Here is a 25,600-nt window from a genome sequence, read left to right as displayed (position 1 = left end):
CAAACAGGATGTGCTGACAGTCAAAACTGGCTTCAAGAAATGGTGGCTATATTTCACATAAAAAATAATGGGAGAGAGATCTGGGTTCCAGATCCCGGAGAGACCTGAATGACACATTCAAGCTCAGGGATACGTAGGATAACCTGCATTCTTAGAATATCACTCAGCATTGCAGTCTTTCTCATGGTCTCCCCCCAAGACCCATCAGGGAGTATAAAAATGGGAGGTAGAAGAAAATAAGGCATGCTGTAATTTTTCCAGCAAGGAGTGTACTGAAACATTCTAAGAAATATTTTTGATCACTTTCTGGCATGGTTCCAACTCCTCTGCTTTAGAGCTCAAAGTTCAAGCCACATTTCTTAAAGTTTTATGATGAATCTGGGTCCATCATTTTGGTTGCTCTCCATCTCAGGACTTAAATAAAGGAGAACTTCAGTAAGGGAGGTAGTTTTTGTATTGTATTTCTCACTTTGACTAATACATCTGCTTCACTGTGTATTGCAGTGAGAGAGAGACACCTCTGAGCTTTGCCAAGGCAGCACAGGGCAGATCTCCTTACCCAAGTCCATTGGAATGACTCAGTTCTTTTGGGACCCCACAGGTCAGAACAGCTCAGAGGGGGCAGTGCTAGAGCACCTGAGGCCATGACAGCACTGACCACACAGCTGTGGGAGTGTGGATGGAGTTGAGAACACTGCAAAGCCCATGCTTCTCCCCACCAATGTCCACAGCTTATTGCACCCCTGGGGCTTTTGAAAGAACATGTGAACTATGGGTTTAACTTCTGAGCTGTCAAGCTGTGCTTCAGCAAGCAGCAGGAGAGAGCAAGGAGAAATGTTTTAACTCTTTTTAAAAATGCCTCCCTCTTGGGTAGTTCTGGTCCAGAGTGCAAGTTAGGACAGCCCAGAGACTGCAAACGGAGGAGAAGCCATCAGTGCAACACAGAGGGACTGACCCAGCCTTTCCTTTCCTGGCTCCATTTCTCCTGAGGGGGAGGTAAACAGACGAGGTTCTGCCACAGGAGCAGAGTGATGGGCTCGTTAGCTCTGGTGCCCTGGTGGAACACAGTCAGGATACTGTCTGCACTTCCTACAGCAGAGGCACGGCTCTAAGCCTGCTCTCATGGAACCATCCTGTTACTGCCTTTTCATGGCCACACCTCCCTGCTGGGCCGGTCTGCACTTAGAGCAGTGACTGGTGCAGGGGAGTGACTGCCCAGGGACACTTCATTGCTTTGCCTAACCATAGGATGGGTAAGGGATCTTCCTGGTCATGTCTAAGCTCTGAGAAGATGCACTTCTGCATTGCTGTGTATCGTTCCTCTCTGATCAGCCCTCCTTCCAAACAACCACTCCACAGCGCGTGGCTACGTTACACGACAGAAAACCTAGCCTCTTGTTGCCATTTATTTTAGGATCACAATGAAAGTCACGATGTTCATCCTTCCACTTCGAACTCACAGCAACCATAAATAATATGTGAAAATGCTGGAAGAGTTATTTTGGTCCTCTAAATAATGATACACCTATGAAGTCGTAACAGGAATCATTTCTTTCTTCCTTTCATCTTCCTCTACCAAATATTAAGATTTTTGCTTGGAATGCATTTCGCAGTGTGAGCCCAGATTTCTTCTCTCTCAGCTCCATGCTGCATGTGGCTGGATTCTCCCTGTGGATTTTGACTGTACAGCATAAACATCAGTGACAGATTGGGAATTGTCAATGCAGAGAACATCAGTAAACAAAATATAACTCTGAAACACTTCTTATTATGCATGAGAGTAAAAAAGCAGAATAATGGAAATGCATACCATGGTTTAAGTTGCCAACATTTTCCCACCAGAAAAAAAAATGCATAATTAAAAAAAAATTATAAAAACAAAACCAAAAACAAATAAAAAAGATGAGTAGAGATTCCTAGAACACCACACTCTAAGCACGATGCCAAGTTACAACCACAGCACTTGGAGGCCCAAGCAATGACAAGCATACATGATCATGGCCTCCATCAAACAAACAAACAAACACCAGGAAAGAAAGAATAAAAGAAAAATGGTACAAAACACTAAAAAAGCAATACTATTTGTGAAGATTGATACTCTTGGAGGAAAAAAAAAATAGAGAAGCTGATAGAGCTATGAGATTTACAAAATAAAATGTCTATGTTTGCCAGCCACATTGCATAACTGAACAGAATGCAGTCACCTGTCTGCTTCCGTTTAACACAGGAGAGATGAGTTGGTCTAGTATATTTGATAGCAGGTTTTAAAATTATTTTCCTGGAGGGAGAGTGGGCCTGAACTTCAGTTTTTTTAGCAAGTTCAGCTTTCTTATACACTGCTATGGACAAAAAGAACACAAAAACACAGAATCAGAAAAAAACCCAGCAAACCATTCCATATGATCAATATACCAAGTGTCAGGCCCACTGCTCCACAACTCCAACCCAAGGCGTTGCTGTTTGTGAGGGGAACAAATCCTGTGCTGGAAGAGGGGGAGCACTGGTGCACTGGCTCAGATGCATAACCCAGTGATCAGCGGGGATGCCTACAATGAAACAGGACCAGTGGAGCAGTGAGCCTTGGACATGGCTTCTCAGTTGTACAATATCTCATTAAAAACACTACCATTAATAATGTCATGGTGCACATAATCTACAACACAGTAACCAGATAGTACTGTAAAACAGTAAGAAAATAAAAAACAAAATTGTAATAGGAGTGTGAAATGAACCTTTTTTCCTTCTCACTTCATCTCTGGAGAGTGTGCTAGGTTCCTTTTTAGCTATTTTCCTTTCAGGAGTAGAAATCCTGCCTCTCCCAGTTTTAAAAGGTTTCTCTTTTTTATGTTTATCAAGAGATGGTCTTCGCAATTCTCTCTCTGCTTTCTCCTCTTTAGGAACAGTCTCTAACTGTTCAGTCATGATGCTCCTATCATCATCTGTAGGATCAGAGCAAATTACAACAACAAACAAAAGATTAGTAACAAATGTTAACAATACTTCAGAGGAGCAGGGAAAAATAGTTGAAGACAAAGCAGACAACTAATTTAAAAAAGCAAACTATTTTTACCGTTTTTTTGAAACATGCTGAGATTACTATTATAACTGTAGTAATTTTGCTTTTCAATCATTATGATTTGGAAGCAAAAATATTCAACAGACAAAACGGAAAGGATAATGCACACCTTGAGTGTCTGCCCAGAGACTGTCTGTGTCCATGATGGAGTCATCAATTGTTGTTTCATCTCTGTAATCATCACACGTCTCTGTTTTGTAGTTAGTGAGCAGGATTTCCTCTCTCTGGGGTGAAGCAGGAGCCTCTCGGGAGCCTTCCTTGGGCTCGACTTCCAGTTCTTCAACATCGAGCTCCTCTTCAGCCTGGGAGTCTCCTGTTTCAATGTCTTCCTGCTGAGTAGCAGCGAAGCGCACGCTGTGGGAAGCAGATTCGCCCTCATCAACTGTTGTCTGCACCACTGTGATGAAGTCATCCTCCACTGTCACCACTGATTCAATAATGCCCTTCAGTTCAGGCACTGCCTCTGGGCTGCCCTTGGCTCCCATTTCTTCTGCAGCAGGCTTGCCAAACTCTGGGGGCATTTCTGATACAAAATGCTGTTTATCCTCCTCGTTTGCATCTTGCCCTGCTGCCACCTCTTCTTCCTCAGATTCTTCCCCTTTTGGGGCCCCAGCTGCCAGTTCACATGGCAGCAGCTTTTGGGCTTCCACAGGTTTCACAGCTCTATCAACAGTCTCTTCGGCTCCTCCTACAAATTGTGATATGCTCTCCATCTGAATCTCAGCAGGCTCCTCCTGGAGAGGCTCAGCTTTTGGAAAGAGCAGCACCCCAGCAGCCCCCTTTGCTGGTACCTGTGTAGGCATCTCTTCCCCAGACACGGGAGGCTTTGGATGTTCTGCTTTGATATCCTCTGGCTTCACAGATTCTCCGTTCAAACCTTCCTGGGCTTGATCATGCTCTCCACTAGATTCATAAGATTCCTCCTTATCAACTGCCTCTTGATGTACCAGATCTGGCTTAGTTACTTTTTCCTTAATTTCCATTTCTGACAGTTTGGTGCTGTCCTTCACATAACCAAGCTCGGTCTTGGAAAGTACATCTGCATCCTTTGCTTCTCTGGAGAAGATTGTCTCCTCTTTCTGCTGAGTGTCTTTGGGTTCAGGCTCTGCTCTTGCAAGAGAGGCTTTGTCCTTCCCTAAAGGAAGAGAAACAACCTCACTAATCTTAGTGTCTAACTTACTCTGATATTCTTGGTCAGCTCTCCTTGCAGCCACCTCCATATCGTGCTTAATAGCATTGTAATCTGGTTTAACTGGAGCTTCTATCTCAGCTATTTCAGGCACAACACTAAGAGTCTTCTCCTTCTCCATCAACAAGCAAACAGAATCCTTTTCTATTGGCATCTCTGAAGCAGAAATTCTGTCATACATTGTATCAGCAGGTAAATGAACTTTACTAGCCACACTTTCTTCTTTCCTTTCTAACATTGCCTCAGCTCTTGTCTTCTCTGGTTCTGCTCCTTTAATGGGACAGACCTCTTTAGAGTCACCTTGATCTTCACTTTTTTCTAGCACAGTATCCAGTTTCTCTTTTTTCGCCTCCTCAAAGTCCCTCCCCAGAATGGACTCACCATGCTGACTTAAATCTTTCTCGCCGAGGAAGTCTTCTTTTGATTTTTCTGCAGCTGCCAGCTTCACTTCTATTAAAGACAAGTCAGGAGCGAGGCCACGTCTCAGTTTTTCATCTGTGCCTTCGTAGAAGGGACAGGTTTCACTCGTTAAATTGTCACTGTCCTGAACTGGAGAAGGCAGCGGTACTGTGTACTTATTGAAAACACAGTAGCCCAAGTCCTCCAGCTGACTTTCAGCTTTTAGAATTACATGGTTTTCATTTGTCACAGGTGGCAGGGCTGTGCTGCTGTCTTCCGCAACGGTGTCAGAAGGAACTGACTTCTTCTGGGCCACCTCAGCATCTGCACTCACAGAGGCTAATCTAGATCTTGTCCCTGCCAAATCTAACATTTCAGGCAGGTCAGGAGCCAGGACAGCCCCGTTTTTGTAGTAATCTTTGGCCTGGAAAGACGATTCAGCCAAGGTCTCAGGCTGGACTTTTTCTTCTACCATTACTTTTTCTTCTTCTATGTGCTCATCTTCCTCTCTGCTTTCAATAGGGAAGCAGGGGGCCTTCTCCAGTGCTGGTGTGGTTGCTGGCAAGTAGTCATCACCTTCATCCATACTTCCACTAGTGTTAGTTAGAATGTCTGAAGCAAGGGGAGAAAGGTCATGTGCCCGACCAAAACTAAATCCAAGGGCTATTGAGTCCAGGCAAGACATGGGCAAGTTAATGGACATACTTCTCTGTTCAATTGCAGATCTCCCCCCAAGTCCCAGGCTCCTGCTCAGAGTTAGGTCATCTTTATTCTTACTGTGAAGTTCTCTCTTATCCCCATAGACTTTGGGGTCGATAGTGAACATTCTTTCTGTTGGAGAACTGGGTTCTTCAGATGTGTCTGGTGTATAACTCTGAGCCAGGGTACTGTACCCCATTTCGCGAGTGTGCACATTCTGCTGCTGATTAAATTCTGTCTGGAATTCTTCCTCTTCCTCCTCCTCTTCATCTTCAGGTATTAGACGACCTCTCTGATAAGGCTCGTATTTACTCTCTTTAGTGTCACTTAGCTCATAGTAATCACTGCTTTGTTTCAGACCATCTGCTTTGAAGGCTTCCTCTTTCAGAGCAGAAGTTTCAAAATACTTGGACATTCCTGACTGATCCTCCTCTTCTTTCACTTGATGAGGAGCTGAAACACTTGTCTTATCCTCCTCAGTACCTTTTTTAACATCTTTCTCTTGAAAAGCTTCAAGAGTAGGAGTCTTCTCAGCGGTTAAACCTGGTGCCTTGGGGGCTTTCTCTGTTACTCTGGATAACTGAGTGGTATCAGGCTGCTCTTTTGTTTTCTCAAGGGCCACTTCATGGCTTAACTTAGCTGGGGGTACCTGTGTGCTTTGCTGTGCCTCCTTTTTCACATCTGCTGCTGCTGAGAGCACACTTGGGTCTGTTTCTTTTTCTGCTTTGAGAGTATCAGGTAACTTTTTAGCTTCACCATCCTTTTGAAGGTCTATTTTGTCTAGGGAAGGTGTCTTAACTTCTGGTTTTGGGGTAATTTTACTATCATCTAATATTCGAGCCTCCCCTTTATCAAAGAAGCCATACCTTTCTTCCTCGTCACTCTCATCCTTAGTCATGTCCTTTTCCTCTCCCCATGGAAGGATTTTTGGGGTGCTTGGAGTTTTCAATCCATCTACAGTTACTGCTGAGACATCTGGTAGAGAAAATGTCCTGTCTCTGTGGATCTGCTGCTCATCTTTACTGAAGAGATCTTTGGCAAACAGTTTGTCAGCAAGTTCCTGATGTGTTTTGAAACTGTCTTTGAGCGAAAGCTCCTGGGGCAGAGCAGGAGATGGGCCTGAAGGAAGTTCACTTTTGGCTGCTTCTGCCTTGGGTTCTGGTAGCAACAGAGAACTTTCACCACGGGTGATGGCACCACCCTGGGTATCTTGGAGCTTGTCTTGAAATTTGACAGCCGTAACTTGGTTGGTTGATGAGGGCACGCCTGCCGTCCTCTCCTCCACCCTGCTCTCTTCTGGCAGTCGAGATGACAAGTGCTCTTGTTCTTGAGGAGCAGCAGGTTCTGCAAAACTGGCCTCCCCTTTCTTCTGTGCATCAGTTTGCAGGATCCATTCTGATGGAGCTGAAAGCGCCTTTTCTTTGCTCTCTGAATCCTTTTTATCTGCAGCCTCTGTTTTTGCTGACTGTAGAACTAAGGCATCATATTTAGGTTGCTCAAGAGTCTTACTGTCTTTCCCAGACTCACGCTGCTTTGTGTCTAACGGCTCTGCGGCAAAAGGGCACGTGCCCTCCTGGACACGGAACTTCATCTTCGTGGCTGCAAGTAAATCTGAAGCAGTTTGTTTGGGTTTTATAGCAAAATTATTTAAAGCACTCACAGCAGGCAATCACGTAGCTTACAACATTTTGGTATGAATGATGGAATGGAAAGGGAAAAAGATGTGAGCATGCAGCAAGGCATCCACCTAGAAATATCTGCTTTGAAGTGTTAAATACTAGTTTCCTTTCAATATATGAGGTTCTATAAGGAAAATGGGAGTTGTACACATGTAATTGTGAGCACTGAAATGAGATGATTTTATGTAAATTCTTCATCTTCATTATTTGTATGCAGCAGCAAAACCACAAATGACCTCACTTCATTAGAAGCTTTGCTGGACTCTGTAGCTCGTGTTAGTTTTGTGTTAGTGAAGGCTCCAACTTTAAAGGAACCAGTAGTACCTTTGTGTGTTGCTGATATTTAAAACATACATAGTTATATATTTCTGTGTATTTTTATACATTTTTCTTCTACATGTAGCCTAAACTAGAGATAATGCCTGCAAAGGGTTTTGCAAGTTTCAGAATGGGCTGTTTTTTAACTGTACCAACTTACAACACTTGCTCTTTGTCAAATGACCAAAATCCCACTGCTGTCACCAAAGCAGCATGTGGAAAACAACTAATAGTCCCAGATCTTGAAGGTCTGGTCTTCAAAATGGCCAGTCAGCCACAGGTGTAGCTGAAGTCAAAGCGTGTTTCTGTGACTCTACATCCGGCCCTAATTAATTTAATTTGAAACTACAAAGGCTATTATACTCTGGCACTTCATTTTCAGAGAGTAATACCTAGTTAAGTTTTTTTAGTATCCACTCTGTTAATCATCAATAGCTTGATCTTTTTTTAATGTCTTGTGGAAGATAACGATTCCTATCTCACTGAAATCTTCTTATAATGGAAAATATGAAGGGAAGGACTGCAGAATGAGGCATTCCTTCTGCACTAATCTGTAAAAAAGGATTTATGAGTTTTCTCTAAAGGTTGTTACAACTAGCATTGGGCCAACGCCCAATTTCCTCATATCTGAAGTCCATGGAGTCTTTTTGCTCTGATTAATCTGTTTTTAAACAATTAATATCAAAGTATTGCTCATTCTTTAAATATTTGCATATGCTAATACTGAGTCAAAAAAGCAACTGCCATTCTAAAATCTACAGGTAACCAAACTAGAAATCTACACCTACAGCAGTTTTTCTCCTCTATATTTTTACGTTTGGTGACTGACTTGCAATCCCCGTGAAGTATAAAGCCTGGCCACTGGGCTGATGTCATCCTCATCTCACAGAAATTAAACAGCCAGGTATTGCTTTTCTCCGTGTATCCTGCTGTGTCTCTTACTGCAGAGCAAATGAGCAATACCAGTGGCATCAAAGCATGCTCTGACTGCCAGAGGAATTCAGTGTTCCTCAGCTGGGCCGTTCAGAACACAATCCTCCTGAATGCAGCACTCCCCAACCAGGCAGGCAGTGGGGACATCACTGCTCCATGCAAGGTGTCCTTGCACCTTGTTCCACTGGCCGAAGAGAAATGCCATTAAAAGACAAATACTGAAGCCTAGTTCTTATGCACTGAAAGATGGCTGCAGTAAATATAAATACTGTGTTCAGAGGCTAAGTCTAAACTTCACCCAGTGCACCCAGTCCTAACCTTCACTTTGAAGGCAAAGGTCCAGTGGAAGTGATGGAGATTCTGCCTAAGAGGGGCACTCCAGCAGGGTTTAAGATTTGTAGTAAGGTGAGATACACAAAAAATAGGAGTTCTGGCAATGACTGAGGAGAGGAGGGGTGGATTGCAGTGGATGACAAGGGGATGATATAAGAAGCAATAGCTTTAAGGAAGCTAAACCAGAATGCACTGAAGCACACACAAAAAAACCAAACCAACCAAACCAAAAACCTGCACACTGCAAATGAAAACATTTCTACAGTTTAAGCATCTTTATGTCATCGTCAAAGGCGGTAAATCTGCTGTTTGAAAGAAATGCAGATGAACCTCTGCACCAAAAAGCAAAAAAAATACACAGATTAGCAATGTGACTGGCAAACACATCTGAGATGGGGGAAAAGGCTTACACAGAGGAATAAGCTTAGCTGCAAAGCATATTTTATCATGGCAAAGTAAAAAACTCAGGAGTCAGCCACAGCAGTGGGAAACCATGTTGTCATACAGCACCTACACAACCATATTATCCACTACACACTCTTCAAGCATAATAACAAGAGCAGTCATACTAATAAATGGGCAAAACAAAATGAAGCAGCCTTGGAAAGCACTGGAGAAAGCTGGAGAAGGATTTGCTGGCAGCAAACACATGCAAACCTCAGGAGGACACCCCCTCCTCAGCCAAGGAAGGGGTGTGTCTTTCAGGAGTGCCCCCACCACAGAGGTCCCACTGTCCCTGCCGGGTGCCACGCTTGGCGCTTTGTCGTGAACTGAACAGAGCCCACTGACCCTCAGAGGGGCCCTCTCCCCAGTCCCAGGGCTGAGGGGGCCTGTGCTCTTTCCCCACTTGCTTCCCAGGAAGAGCAGCAGGTTCCACTTCCACTGCCATCGGACTCTTTACTGCTTCTTCTTCTTGTCGATGGAAAAAACAGGTGACAGCAGCACCAACAGTAAACACCAAGCAGGCAGCTGGACAGGATTGCTTTTACATAACCCTTTCAGGACTGCATTTACGTAACGTTGTTCAGCTCAATATTTTCGATTTAAGTCTGTAAAGGACTGCCAGTACCCAGTTCATTTTAGCCACTGTGGAACTGAATTTTCCTTAGGGAAAAAAACAAACCAAAAGCCTGCCTCCCCCCAGACAAGGATGTTTATGCTGTAAAATGAGAGCTGAAAGTGTCTTACAGGCATACCTCTCCCAAGGATGACAGTGGGTCAAACAGTCATTGGAAATGGAGATGGAATGGAATGGAATGATGGATGCCTCTGACAACACTAATGCTTCAATGAGCTCAAAGTGCACTGATATTTTTCTAATAAACGTGCTGTTTAGTCCAGTACAAGACATTCAACTGAGGTGGAGGAAGGTATGAGGCATTGATTTCTTTCCGCTGACCTTGGTAATACAGACTGCGGAATGCCAGCAAGTCAATCTACTGTATGAATCCTGGATTTGGCAAAATACTGAGAACTTTCATAGTCATAACAGGCCTTATGCATGGCTAGTAATTAATGGTTTTTGCAAGATTTCTGCCAAGATTCCTACACTGAATGGGTTTATAAAACTATTTCTTCCTTACGCTGCCTGACATCTGAAATCTGTATGTGAAAATCACTATTTTAACATAAAGACTCTTCATTTTCTTTGCTGTTTCCCCACTTATCCCCAGGCTCCTCATCATCAATTAAGTCAAAGAAACCACTGAACGCAGTGTACCTTTTTGTTCATCCAAATTTCTAAAACATACCACTCAGCCCATAGACTGTTAGGATCAGTATAGTAGAATCAGGAAGAGTCTTTGCTTGTGCCATGGCAGAAGAACTATTAGAAAAACCTCCATTCCAGGATTGTACTCCTGCCACTGCTACTCAGACAAAAATTACTGTGCACTATTAGTATTCCCTCCGGTAAGAAGTCAGGATTAATTGATTAATTGTGAATCCTTTGATTCAGCAACATACTCAAGGAGCTGACCAGCAGCCATGCTGCAGGCAACCTGATGACACCCCTGAGTTTAAAATGTGTTTCACAAGGAAGTACTTCACTGAATCAGGCCGAGAACAAAGCAGTTTCCAATCTGGAAGTGGCTGTATCCAGCCTCTTGGAATTACAAGGGCTTCATTTTTCTCCTGAAGTTGGTCCAGTGAAAACCAGACAATCAATCATCCATTTCAGCTATGGCCTTTTAAAGGAGTGATTTAAGGAACAGGAACACTATTTGAGGCTCAGAAAATATCACTATGGAAAGAACACCACATTATTAATAACACAATTAAGGTTAGATACTGTATCTTAAATGAACAGAAGCCAGAAGATTCAAAATCAGAGCTGGACCAATGCCTGAGCATTGTAGAAACACTTGCACATGGGTAGATTGTAAAAGCAGCCTTATAGGACAACAGGTCTCCAGCTACACAAGACCCTGGCTTGAATAACTTGCTTTCCTTTTTCTGATTTTATGACTTTTGTATGTGCATCCCTCTCAATTAAAAAATCCTAAGGAAAGCCTCTAATTTTACTCTGAGCAATACTTGCTCATTTCCTGAAACACTTTACACAAAGCCTCATGAATAATCACTCAAACTAGAAGGTTATCCCTGAATTGACAGCAGACTCACACAGCCTGTCTGTGTGCAGCAGACTCCTCTGCCAGGCTGCCTGCTGGCCAGCAGGGACAGCTGTGTCACACAGGAGTCCCACTGGAAGGGACCCAGAAGGATCCTCCAGCTCCCAAGGGACCGACCCGCATGGGAATTGAGTCTTGGCATTTCAGCACCGTGCTCTCCGCAGCTGACAGGATCTCAGGCTCTCACAGTGCCTGTCTTTCCACTCATGATCCAGCTCACTCACCTTTTTTCTCCCCCAGTAGGTGTTCTGAGATGTACACTTTCACTAGAGGCAGATGATGTGACTGAAAAGGAACTAGTGAACTAATCAGGCTGCTATGCACAGCTGTAGGCACACAGCTAAAGGAAGGCTACCCCTGTGATTTTTCTACCTCCTACCTTGGGTCAGACATACTGACATGAACAATCTTCAGTTATTAGTGCTGACCTCTTGCTGATGCTGTTACAGTATCAGGCTGTTAATTCCATAATTTTCCTGTTAATTCTGAACAACTCTGGTCTTCTTGGAATGAGCCAGTGACCAGTTTCAGGGAGACAGGTCCATCCTCCTGAGATACAAACCTTTAGAGGATTCAGTACCATTTTTAACTTCAGTTCCCAAGACTGAAGTTAATGAAGTTAATGAATGAAACATCACCTGTTTCACCTTTGAGAAGCCATCTGTCCTGATAGTTCCTGAAAAAGACTCTCCCTTGACTTTACTTTTACATAACCCCTACTGATAAAATGCTATTTCCTGATGTGCTCAGGTCATAGAAACAGGAGGTACAGAGAGGCTTTTTTCCCTCCATGTTTGCAATCAGTTGGCACAATGCAAATGGAGCGTGTCCACAAAACAACTGGAAATCAAACATGACCCAACATGGCCTGAAATTACCTGGGGTAAAACTTACTTACTTCACCTGCTGGAGAATTAAAGTCCTTGCAAGGCTATCTTTGGTCCGACATATTTTTCCCCCATTGTGTAAATAATTGACTTACTTTCAGTAACAATATTTTGGCCTATTCTGAGTACTGTTCTTGGCAGTATTTCTCTGGCACAAAGAACAAATCACCTTCCAGTTCTTTTACCTAGATGCTCCTTTTGCTCCTGCCGTAAGCCAGGTCTGAAGAACAAGAGCCCTGGTTTAAATGGGACCCACGGTTACACTGACCCCAAAGCTGCTCATGCTACAGCTTTACCCAGACTTGGAGAGACTCTTGGAGGGGCCTCACTTCCATCTGGGGAGAAAATATACATAGGTTTCCCTCCCTGGAAGGCAGCAATCCCAGGCACATAAAGAATGGAATGGGTGGCAGGTGAGGAGAGGGGAAGAGGAACCAAATGTTTCCAGCCCACTCCAAGCTGAACAAAGGGTGTTCATAGCACTCCTCACCCGAATTGCAGGGCTCCTCCCTGGGCACAGACACCGACATGGAGGGGGCCAGGTCTGCACCACTCCCTGCCAGGGCACTGCTCTGCCAGCCCCACCTCACCCTCCGCCCCGGCCTTTACAGACAAGACACACACACAGACAGAGGCTGCAGGACAGACACACAGAGAGACAGAGGCTGCAGGACAGACAGACACACAGGAAAGCTCACACAGGATGGACACATGCGCTGGCACCACCAGCCACGGTGTCACGCTGCAGTGGATGACACCAGCCAGGCTAGGGGTCAATGCAGGATGGAGGAATGAGGTAGTTGTGCATTTTAACACGTGGACCATGGACCTGGCCCTTTCTACGGGGTTTACCAACCTTAGAGTAAGTGAATTTCAAAACTACACACGACTTACTTAGAAGAACACACGCTGTGCACAAACCACACTATACCCATATGTATTATACACCCGACTGACTACTAAAAACCTCTGAAGGCTCCTGACACAGCTGTATCCCTCAGTCATCACATTTAGCATTTAAAAGCGTAAAATTTAAAAATCTGTTTCAAAATTCCTCATTTTTATTTTCCTATAAATATGCAGCATTTAAACAACAACAAAAAACCCCTTCCCCAAATAGCTAGCTACCTTTTTTTTTTCCTGATAAAGGCCACAAAGTGCTGCTCACAGCAGTCTCTGTTAGTCCTATATTTTATGCTGTTGTGTCATGTTTCCATGGGTGGACTAGCTCCCACCTCGATGTTTGCCAATGCTTTGGAATGACAGGTTTATTCCCATCACTGTAGCCTTGCAGAAAATCACATCAGTGGGACTGCACCAGCTATGACAGGTACAGGGAGGGGCAGTTTGAGTTGTTTTTGCAAGACAAAGAAAAATGGCACGACGCAATGAAAATGATTGGCCTACCACCTCATCTGCACAAGCCTGGAGAGGAGAACTGGGACCTCCTGTAGGCTGAGTCCTCCTCTCATCACTGATGAAGCTATGAAAAACTAAACATCCAGTGCTAGAGGAAAGATGTTTAACTCCATTCTCGGTGTATGACAACTGGCAGTTTGATGAACACTGATTATGGGGGTGCTTGAGCAGCTGCAGCTATTCCACTGGATCTCCTACCAGCCTCAAGTACAAGTCCACATTTTGTGTCCCTAGTCTTTCTATAGGCAATTATAGCTCACAGGATTTCCCCCAGAGCCCCCAAAACTTTCACTGTTAGATCCAAAACACTAAGTCAGAAAGCAAGGCTTTAACACAGGCAGCATAACAGAGCTCTCTGTGGGACGCCAAAACAAGACGGCTCAGGAACGCTACCTGAACTGCGACTGCCCAAGTCTTGGGAACTATTTTGATCCAAAACAATCCCATTTATAAGAGCTTTAAGGTTCTTCCTGGCAAACAACAGTAAGCTTTCAGTTTCTTTCTATAGTACATCATGACAAAACAAGCTCTGTCTTTACAAAAAGCTCCTCTGCTTTCTCAAGAAACTGGCAGCAAGTGTCCTATGATGTCATGGCATGCGTTTCTTCTGCCTGGGAAGGGATTGCTGTAGGAGAGACCTGTTCAGGCTCAATCATCTCCCAAAAGGAAGAAAAAGCAGCAATGAATGTCAGTATTAGCAGCTTCTATATGTGCCACAGTCCTGCCAAAGAAAGATGGTCCCTGTTGAAGACTGGTGGCAGCGCTGGGGCTGGCTGGGACCGAAGGGATGCTGTGTGCACATGGAACTCTGAGAGGAGGAACTGCATTCCCAGCTTCCTTCAGGGAACAAAGAGTGCCCAAAACACTGACAGCTTAGCTGCTTCACTTCTCTCGAGGGAGCCAACCTCATATTCAGGACTTTATGCAATGTTAAAAGAGGCAGGTGTTTAAAGATAACCCAGCACCCATTTCTGCCAAGCAGGAAGCGCTCAGAGCACTGCAACAGGAAATGCTAAGCACAGCACTGTGCCCAAGCCTCCCATTTTCCCTAGTACTTGAGAGCCAGAAGCAAGGTTGCAGGGAACCATCTCCATCTACTTGCAGTCAATTGAACCAGTAGAGCCAGAACAGAACCAGTACAGAACCAGTAGATTTCTTCTCCACAGGAACACTGCAAAATTCTGTAACAGATTTGAGGGGGCTCAGAGTTTGCAGAAGGCAAATTACATGGGGCGAGCCCACAGTTCAGGGCACGAGAGACCAGGGATGAACCCCCTCCTAAATCCAGGAAGGTTCAGAACTTCAACTCCCCCTTCTCTGCAGGGTGCCCTCACACCAGCCCATGAATCACTGGACAAGAGCTGAATGAGCAGGAGCACTTGGCACCCCTTCAGCTGGGACTGGGACAACACGAAGAAAAGAAGGGAAAGCTGATACGGTCCAAAAGCTGAGCACAGAGAGGGAAGATGTGCACAAGGGGAGGTTCTCTTCCAGCTGTGGGTTTATTCATCCACGGGCCCCTCAAAAGCAAAATGCATCAACAAGGGTGAAGGTGAAATCCCAGGTGAAATTCTCTACACTGTTGTAAGTATGGCTGAAAATCCCTTTTTTATAGGCTCTGTACAGACTGTAGGCAAGGAAACAGAGGCCTCGCCTGTGCTCCTTAAAGCTGCAGGTACTGGCAGCAATAAAAATGCTTAATACACGCTATTGTGATGGTCCACAATCACCAGGAGTGCCAAGCCTGGTACTCTTTGGGGCTGTTACATCTCTGGCTATTTCACAGATTTACATTGCTTTTTTTATCAGTTTGAATAAAGGTATTTTCAGAATTAATGCAGATAATTTCATTAACAGGATAATGATGTCTTCTAAAGAGGCTATGCTTTTTTTTCAGCAACAAGAAAAATCCTTTGTTATTACAGTCCCTTCTAATCTTTTCCATCTCAAAGCACGGGAAAAATCCCTCATGCATTTTGAAGTCCAAGATTAAAATCACTTCTCACAAAGGCTAATTCTGCTTTACTTTCCCTGTATATTTTGAGAATATCTTCCAATAAGTAATTTTCAGCATCAACGGATCCATTTTCATACAGTACTTGATTCTTTTCAGTTTACAAAACATTCTTATTTGGTATATAAAGGCTAACCTGCCTATTTCAAAATGGAAAACAGTCCATCGAAGGCACCCTTCTATCTTGTAATGTTTAATTTTTTATTTTACATGAAGACATCGTTGACCATCATCAAAAGGCACAGAGCACAAAAGAAATGCCAAGAAATTAGAATTTTACGTCAGTCCTGCATGACCAGATACACTGATAAAAGGATTAGAGGGTGCTAAGGAGAATTTAATTTCCTGAACAAAATTATGTTATTATGGTTGAAATAAATATAATAATATCATTAAGGCAAACCAGTTCTCTTACCTTCTGCAGCAGTGAAAAGGGACAGGTTCATTTGAATGTTTTCCTGCAGCCGGATCGAAGAAACCTACATCCGACCGACTCCTTTCTCTCATAGAACAAACTTGACCCACAAACCTCTCTGTCTTTCCTACCTTTTTTTTTCTTTTAATTTGTGTTTGCTGCATGGCTGGCCACATCCACCTCTGTCAGTCTACAACAGTGATTTCCTTCCTACATTGACTGAAGAAGGCTCCTGGATTCAAAGCAATGCGACACACACTGACAAGTGCATCAGGAAAAGCTTCCAGGAGAAGGAAAAAAAAGGTCTGAGGCACAGACACCCAGTGCTCACCTTTTTTGTTCAATAAATTAATAAACCTAATTTACTAAGCAGAAAGACAGTGTAAAGATGCATGAGGATGGACAGCCACGTGATATAGGAACAGGAGATTTAAACAAGTACAGTAAAACTGGATCAAACCCTACTGAGGCAAAGTCATCTGAATGGGAACTTGGCCTGAATAAAACTGACAGGTCTGCCTCACTCAGGTCAGCAAAAACTGAACTCACCCACAGAAAACAAGGACTGTATCTTCTAACAGAGAGCAAAGCACAGGACTTTTACTGAACTCACAACACTGACATTTTGGTAAAAAGCAACATAATAAATTTCTGGTGAAATGATTTACAAGTTCTTTCTCCTGATTCAAACAACTCTAGTATGAGCTCCTGTTTGAAAGCCAGACATAAACAAGAAGCTTCCAGCACAGTTCATTAAAGACTCAGGACATCACTTCTGTCCATACTTCCCTTACAAACTGGCATCTGCTCTTACAACTGAATCAAAATCTTCCATGTTGTGGAAAAGTCTCTTTTGACTAATGCTAAAGAAAATTATCTGGAAGTTATTAAATACCATGATATTGTGTAAATAACTGAAACATCTCTCAAACATTGTCCTTTCAGTCCTTGCAGCCACCTCTGCAGGGTAAGTGCTACTATATTAATTCAATTCTACGTGCAAGGAAGGAGAAACCAACAATGCTAAGTGACTTGCTGAGTCATTTGCACAGCTGGGAGCTGCAGTCTGACAGAAGATAATAACCTCAAGTTGTAGAGTGTTTTGCCACCTTCCTGTGTTAGTACAACTGGCAGAATGCTTTCCATTTGCTATGGGCCCGATCTGCATCCTCCTGTCAATTAATCAATACGAGTACTTCATAAAATCCTAAAATATATGCAAATACACACCTGGTACAAGCAGCACACAAAGCCAAACCTGAACCTGAGGCTAAAGGAAAAACCTCAACATTGGGCTGAAGCAGGAGAACAAGTCCTTTACCATGGTATGAAAAATCAAAAGGCATACAAAGGACTAGCCAAGTAAATTATATATTAAAACATAGTGATAATGCCCTGGTAACAATTCCAAAAATCTTTGCTAATGCCTTACCAGTTCTCTTTTCAGTTAATAGTTTTGATTGCCATTACCTCTGTGTGATGAGTCTAGGAACTGTCATATTATTTTTTAAACACGAAAGAAGCAGATTTAAAAAAAAACCAAAACAACAACCAATTATTTAAGTTCTTTACAACTGTTACTAACCCCACCCAGTAGGCCCTTCCTACAAATGTTGTTGTTAACACAGCCTGTAATTTCGTGGTGTCAAAAACAACTGCGTGAGGGAACATGCCTAATTGTAATGTCCTCAGAAACTGAGTCAGAGTATGCCAGCATGTGAAACTGCAACCATCCACCTGCAAAATTCATAGAGGCTCTGTGTTAAAATACCAACAGGTTTGATCAGCAGATGATAGGAAATTGTTTTCATGCACGTATGTAACAAAGAGAGAATGCTGAAAGAAAATCCACAGAGGAAGTAAGCGGACACAAAGATGTTACTGACATGGCAGAGCTCACTGACGGTCCCCTGGGGATTCTGAACCCAAATCCCTCTTCCTCATCCCGACGACACAGCCCAGTTTAACACTGCTGCCTCCCTGTGCTGCTGGCCTGGATGCAGCAGTCGCCTCCTGCTGAACCCAGCACTCGCGCACGGCCACGCCGCGGCCGCTTCGCTGGGCTGGGCCTGGTTAACACCAACACAACCCTTCAGCTCCCTGCTGGAGGGGACTCCAGACAGAGGAAAACGCACTGGAACTCAACACGTGAGCAGAACAGATAGAAATGTGCTTTGTGAGACTACAATGGGACTGCTGCACTTTGGGAATTCCCAGCACATGCAGGCACGGGAGCATGAATTACAGGTCAAAGGCCAAAGGAATGAGCCAGCTCTGAATCTTCTTGCTTTCGTGCATTTAAGATTCCAAACCAAAAGGCAATGGTAATTTTAAAAATGCAGCCAAACACATCTCAAGAAACAAAGATGACCTATAACACTTAGTGGTAGTTTTGGTGCAGACACCTTGGCTCACATTGCGTACAACAGACAAACCAGTGAGCAACGCTGTCTCTTTGTCTTTAGCATGGATGTACTTAGCATATCCCTCAGCTACCTCTGGGCATGTGTCTGCCTCATCCATGCACTCCAGTTGGGGAGTTACTGCTGAGAATGCCTTGTCTTTTTCACATGAGGAGTGTCTCCATTTTCTGATTCCCCATCCTTTAGATTCCTGTCTCATCCCTCTGCGGACAGCTCTGCACTGCAGTGCCCAGGAGACCCTTACCTTCCTCCAGAGCTCCAGTCTGCTCAGAAGCTGGTGATGGAGGTGGGGAAGGAGGCAGGTTGGCTGACTCTTCAACTGCTAGAAATCAAACAGTGAAAAGGAGATACAGTCATTAATTCCAGGAACACCAATACACAATGTAAGCTGCAGGCAGCCTGTTCTGCCCAGCTGAGGAATTATCTGATGGGGACTCACGCCTGTCAGATCTCTAGACAGACCCTTGCAGAACACATGGACTTTTGAAATTGTAACAAAAGGATTTATTTTTCTGTTGTTGATTTGTTTTCTAATGGTATGCATTATTTACAAAATTCTGGTTATAGAGAACAATATAAAAATCAAATATACAAGATATTCTTATTTAAATCAGTATTGCCTCTTAAAAAGCATTCAGGCACCCAAAGCAACATCAAAAAAGCCTTTGAGCACAGAGCTTTTATAAATTCACACCAGCTATCAGAAACTGGCATCCAATCTCTTTAATCCACCTTGAGTATATGAAAAAACTCCATTCTGCACATTTTTTTTTATTTAAGGTTAATTGCAGAACACATGCTAATATTGCTTGTCTAAATGCAAAAGATAGCACAAGGAACTTATATCAGCTGTGACATAACAGTGATTCAGCTGAGCAAGGCACAGGGAAAACTTAGATGTATTTGGACTGGGATTTACATTCATTCCCAGTCATGAGACCAGATGCTGAAAACAATTTTTTTTTCAATACTTCAAGTATGATGAAATCCTAAACAAGCTTCTTAAATGAACTGAGCATAACCTCTGCATTTGATCTCATACCAATCACTTTGAGAATCTTTTTTCTTTAAAAACAGATCTACTCCTGGGGCTTTTTCGGTTTTTTAAACAAACCCAAACAAATATGTTTTAACATCTCTGTCTTATCAACAGTACCTTTCAACAGGCAGATCTCAGTTTACTGCTCAGGGCTTCTTTCCAAGCACAGACAGGCCACTTCCAAAGCCCCAACAGAATTTTCCGGGCTTCCTCCTATGGATTTCAGTGTGCTTTGGAAAAGCCCATGTGTGCCTTGTCCTTAAGATGTGCTGTCCAGGGACAGAGTATTTATAAACTCATCACCATGCATCTGAGCACAGGAACTGCAACACCAACAGTTGTTCACTGAGGACATTCTTCCCACGGTATCTTTTAAATTACTGATCTGACCAGAGGGAACAGAATATCCATTTTGCCTCTCCCAGGCCTGAGTGAAGTGATTTGGGGAACTGAGCTCTTCTATGTAAAACTGAGTCTCTGCAAAGAAGGGAATTACCAAGCAACTTATCTCCCTGCTGCAGCTCTAACTTAGTTCAATGAAGCAAAAGCTGTGGGAACTAAATTTCCAACAAATATTCTAAATTACTCATTGATTTAATTCATTCCTAGGCAAGGGCCAAGCACCGCACCGAAGCAGGCACACTGCCTGTGGGGGGAACACCACAGGGCGTTGTTTGGATCAGTTCCAATGAACTGCAGTCAGCAGAATCCATCCCAGGACAGGCTGGCAAGGCCTCCTTACCTCAGGACGGAGCACGTCCTCTCTCTGGCCTGTGGTGTACATGCTTTGAGCGACTGCAGGGGTACACGAGGTACCAATGGCCATATACCTACCTTCGTTATAGACAGATGGATAATTACACACACGTCTGTTTCGGAGATAGGTCGCAAAGGAGGCCACAGGAGGATGGAGACACGGCGTGGGCCAGTGCACTGTTGCACTTTCCAGCACAGACTGCTGGTATTTGCTTTCACCATGTGACCCCTTCTTCCACAGTCTGCCCTCACTCTGCCTGGTGCTCTCAACCTGGTGTGCCCATTCCTTTCTGCTTCCTGTGGAGGGGCTCCCCTCCATCTGCTTGGGCAGCTACCCCTGAGCAGCAAAGCCTTCATTTCTTTTTAAATGCCACTCTGTCTTTGCCTTGTCAGGCACCAACCCTTGGTGCTGGACATGGCTGAACACAAACAGTCCCAGCCAAGGTGACAAAACCCCAACACCAACCACACCCATGGCTGAGGCACTGGGGAGCCACAAACGGGGAGAACTGCAGAGCACACAGGGAATGGGGCAGTCACAGCGCCATGAGGAACCAAGAACAGAGAGAGGCTGCCACATTCCTGGGTTCCAGCATTTATCCACTGGTGGCTGTGGTTCACCCACAACCCCAACCAATGTGGAGACACAGGCGGAATTGCATTTTTTAATACACACACAGACACTTGCACACACAGGGATACCTGGAACAGTCTTTGTCTCATTTTACCTAAAGGTAGTGATCCAGGCTGATCTTTGTGCTGGGCTTCTTTTTCCTGTTCACCTTTCAGGACTGCTACAGCTTCAGCTGTTACTACTTGTACTATCCTCGCAGACACTTCTTCTGTGGCAGTAGCAAAGTCAGAAAAAAAGAAAGAAAAGCATGCTAATCAGAATGGTGTTTTAAAATCAGAAAGATTAGCTTAAACAATAAAAAACTCAGAGGATGACTTAATCCATTTTTAAAAGGTTATCTTTTTTCCCCACAATATAAAGAAATTAGTAAAAATGAAAGAGAAGGACCAGATATTCCAAAGGTTTCAGTGAAAAATGCCAAGTATTTATAAAAACCAGGAGCTTGCTCTAAGCAAGATGCACAAAGCATCATTATTAAATGTTCTTTCTTTTAGGGACAATGTGCAGCAACTGCAGTATTTGAAGATGACCATCTCTTAAATGTCTAGAAAAATTTCTGTAGGTATTGTTTTGCGAACAGGGGTAGAATGGGCAGCTGAGTAATGTAATTTCTTGACATTTAGTAGACAAAGCTAGCTGCAGTCCAACATGCCCTTCGGAGGCTAATTCCTCTTCAGCAGCACACAGTATGCATTAAAAGCACTTCCCAGACAGCCATCTACACTGATGAGGGACTTGAAGGGCCAAATAACATTCCTGCTTGATTAAAATCAGTACCTCATCTTCCTCACCCCTTTTTAGGACTGCCACACAAAGCTTTATTTAAACAGTAGGTCTGAGTACCATGCAGAGGATAACGTTTTTTGGTGGAATGGGCTCCTCACTGCTGGCCCCTGACGTGCTCTGTGCCACAGAACCACCCTTTGCTCCCCCCACAGCCTGAGAGGGGTGAGACACTGGCTGCTCTGGAGAGCAGAAACCAGCAGCAGGACCACTCAGGGAGTGAATTCTCCCAGACTGAGAAACTGCCTCAGCTCCACTCCAGACCCTCTCAGAGGTGCACTGAAATAGCATCAGGGACACAGCTGCATGCGGGAGCAACCAGAGAAGTTTCCTTCCCTCTGGAAGTTCGGGCACCTTCGATGTAACAAATCAAGATCTTAAGGGTTGGCCCAGCAGAATTCAGAGAGCAAAGGGTTTGTGGTTCTTATGTGTGTATGAGCCTGCTCTCCCTTAGTCATTAACCAATGTAGTTCTCTCTCAGCCAAACTCAGTGCAAACAAACCCCTGCCCTCTCCACAACATCCAAGTGCTGAGAACGGTTCCCAACACAGATGGAGCTGACCCCCAGGGAAGGCCACCAGTGCACAGCTGGGCACAGCTGGACACAGCTGGGCACACAGCAAAACCTCACTGCTCCTCCAGCCGTTGTGTGGAGACAGAGTTTGCAGTGGCAGATGTCAACAGAGCCTGCTCCTGCCACGGCCCCCATTGATCCCCATCCTGAGGGCAGGAGTGAAAGCTCTGCTCACCATTACAGTCCTTCAGGCAAGAACCGGCTGGGAAGGGAAGAATGCTTACATCAGTGCCCTACATGGAACTTCACAGCAACCACCCTGACCAGGGACTGTCCATTAGATTAATAATGATTCATTTTACTGTCACTCTTACAGAATTCCCTTGTACCTTTAATGTGAAGCAATTCCTCTTCATTTGTCCTTTAGAAAAGGAAAATTGGTTTTCCCAAGAAAACACAGATGTGAGTTACCAAAGCCATGTTTGTCTACAACCAAAGTGCTAGGTTAATCTTTCTTTTACACAAATTATTTAATGAGATATTAAAAGTCCCCACCCACTGGCAAAGAACATTGCTAATTGTTGGTGTTTATACCTTACAATTCACTGCACTCCTGGCTGGTCACCTGGAGGGCAGCGACTGCAACAGTTCCACTGCTGCTGCCAACAGCGAAAGTAGATGGATGAATACACCACAACAACTACCAAGCAATGGAAAAACCCAAGCTGATTTGAAAAACATGATTTTGAAAAAAAGCATTTTAAATACATGAACATAAACTTGTGGATAAATTCAGATTAGAAATCTAAAGATGCTGCTTTCCTACTGCCAGAGGTGAGAAGTTCTGGCAGCCTTCCACACTGGGGGAAACAAATCAACTGCTTCTTGAGATGAGGCTACGTGTGCTGTAGGTGCCTGTAGGAGGAGACTCCAAATAGCAGCTCTAGTTCTGTTCTTCTATTCAACAACACATCCCTGGCATGAGCTGGAACTCCCCTTTGTGGTTAAGTAGATCAAACTGAGCACTGTAACCCCCATCAATCGAGTCATGCATGTGGCCACTCCTACAGATCAAAGAACAGCGATATTGATTTAAAGCCCAGCAATATTCTCAGCCACCTTCCAGGGGCCTGCACATCATTTTGGGGCTTTGCACCTCATTTTGGGCCAATTCCACACGTGCTGGATGCTGGCACCTCTTGGTTCCTTCCTCTCCTGAGAAACACAGGACATTTCCCAGACCCTCCCAGACTCTGACATGGTGCTGCTGCTGCAGAGCAGGGCACTGGACAGAAATCTGGAATCCTCAGGGGTCCCGATGGCTCCCTGTGTTGTGAGGCACGCACAGCCTGCAAAGCACAGTCTGGGAAAACCCGGGAGCACAAACCTGCAGCTTGGCCGACCCTGCTGCACACACCAGGGCGTGCTGCAGCACCTTCCCAAAAGCATCCTGGGACACTGGCACATCCCTGTGCAGAGTCTGCTCCTCCAGAGCAGGGAGAGCATCGCCCTGGCAGCGCTGGGGAGCACGGAGGGCAGCACACAGCTTCACTGAGTGCCACGGCTACAGCAGACCCCGCACCCCTTCCTGCCACCCCTTCACACCCAAAGCTGTTAGCTCAGATCAACAAATCAAGGCTCAGTGAGGATGGCTGTTAAAAGGATTTCTGAAGCTTGTGTTCACATGGAAATTCTAATGAAAGGCTCCAATTAATTTCTGATATGGAATATGCAAACATATATCAGGTTTAGTACCCTGGAGCATATGCAAAGGAAATCCCCTTGGTCAACTGCTTTCCATCAGCCAAGCTGCTGCAACCCTAACCCCCAGGAGGGTTAAGACAAATTAAAAACTGCCTCCTTTGTAATAGAATTTATACTTGTTCCCATACAGCCTGGTTCTCTAGTACAGATGGGCTCTGCAAGCCCGGAAGACAGCTCTCACCCTCTCAGCTCTCTCCCTGATTTCATTTGCTTGGGACAAAGATAATGTTCCACAGGGAGCTAGGTCAGAGGGTGAAAGGTTGTCTCCCAATAAATAAAAATTTCTATTTCAGGCTACGCAAAATAAGTAAATAAAAATACAAATGGCCTGTGGGCCTGTGGGTTTTGTTCGGTTTGTTTTGTTTGGCAGTGTTCTTTAATCCAAAAAGGCTTACTTGTGAACACTGGGGTGATGGATATTTTGGGTGACACAGGAGGCACGGACAGTTCATCAGAAGAGCAGCGCTTTTGCCATACATGACTGCTGCAAGGGGACAGACTCCTCTGTGCTAATGGACACTATAAATAGAACATCCAGTGGGTAAGTCAAATCCTCACAAGGCTGCTATTGAGACTTTTCACAGTTTTCTTATGGTTCAGTTAAAGTTCAAGGCAGCCTAATGATAAAGAACAAACAAGAAACCAAACCAAAACCAAACAAAAAAGGAAAATTAGGCAGCTTGGATGCTGTGGAAGCTGGGCAATGTATTCATTAGACATGGTTTTGCTTGTAGACATTCATTTTTACCCACTTTAAACAGGCAAACTCTCTCTGACTCTACTTCATGCCACAGAAATGGCACTAACACACAAGTTACAACAAATAGATTTATTTCTTAAAAGCAATGAGGATCATGGCTTTACATTAGACTCCAGCAGGACAAAGAACAGCAACATGCTTTTTCTTTGCATTTTGTAGAGAGCAAAATGCTGCTCCTTTTTCCCAAGATGTCAGCTGCTCATGATGCAGGACACAGAAGGAGCGTCACAGCTTGACTTCAGGAAGTACAGCACCCCGAAGCACAGGCAGTCCTTGGGTGGGATGTCCACAGCAGAGAGAAAACACAGCACAAACCCTCAGCAGGAGCTGTGCAGAGCCCTGAGAGGCAGCAGGCTGAGGGGAGAGAGAGGCCGGGGGCTGACACGGCAGCGTGGAAGTTCTGCTGCTCCCTCCAAGGTCACTCCAGATCACACTGCCAGGGCTGCCAGGCCACAGCTGTCTGTGGCAGGGACAGAGGGCTCTGCCCTGCCGAGAGGACACAGCCCTGTCTGGGCACACACTAATTCAAACCAAAGTTAAACGAATTAAGCCCTCTGTGCTCCCGGCTTTGGAAGTCAGCCCAGTTCCTCTACGAACCCCAGCATACCTAAAGAGGAGATCTAGAATCTGTGTCCCAGAGATGACTCGGGGACACAAACCTTTCCAGAGCACGAAGATCACAGAGGATGCTGAACCAGCTGCCGCTGGGAGCCAGAGCTTTCCCTCCTGGCTACATTCAGAAGGCCTGCTGCCCTCCTCACAAGGACACCCAAGGGCACAAGAGCTGCCCGTCCCCACCCCAGGCACTCTAGCCCTGGGAATGACACCGAAGCTGGCATCATTCAGACACTCCCTCCTGAACGCTGGGGCCTCCCTCCCAGACAGACACTCAGACAGGGGCTGCTAAATGAGGTTACATGCCAAAGACTGGCTACA

At 44.6% G+C, this 25,600-nt stretch overlaps 1 protein-coding gene across 20 annotated transcripts in view; it reads right to left on the bottom strand.

Annotated features, from left to right (window-relative positions):
- Nucleotides 1-25,600, bottom strand: part of MAP2 (microtubule associated protein 2) — a 218,260-nt gene that overhangs the window by 30,758 nt on the left and 161,902 nt on the right. For 16 of the 20 annotated variants that reach the window (XM_063400145.1, XM_063400144.1, XM_063400147.1 and 13 more), the window contains 2 exons: nucleotides 20,938-21,051; nucleotides 18,659-18,736 (listed from right to left, as the gene is read on the bottom strand). In XM_063400145.1, the coding sequence (XP_063256215.1) occupies nucleotides 18,659-18,736; nucleotides 20,938-21,051 (192 nt within the window). Of the gene's footprint in view, nucleotides 1-2,204; nucleotides 2,340-2,732; nucleotides 2,940-3,185; nucleotides 6,975-18,658; nucleotides 18,737-20,937; nucleotides 21,052-25,600 lie in introns of those variants that run through there. The other 4 variants (XM_063400151.1, XM_063400152.1, XM_063400153.1 and 1 more) reach the window with 3 other exon arrangements.

The sequence above is a fragment of the Prinia subflava genome, chromosome 6 (genome assembly GCF_021018805.1).
Source record: "Prinia subflava isolate CZ2003 ecotype Zambia chromosome 6, Cam_Psub_1.2, whole genome shotgun sequence".
Classification (NCBI taxonomy): domain Eukaryota; kingdom Metazoa; phylum Chordata; class Aves; order Passeriformes; family Cisticolidae; genus Prinia; species Prinia subflava.
Note: the sequence above shows the minus strand (reverse complement) of the source record. Positions and strands in the feature narration are given on the sequence as shown.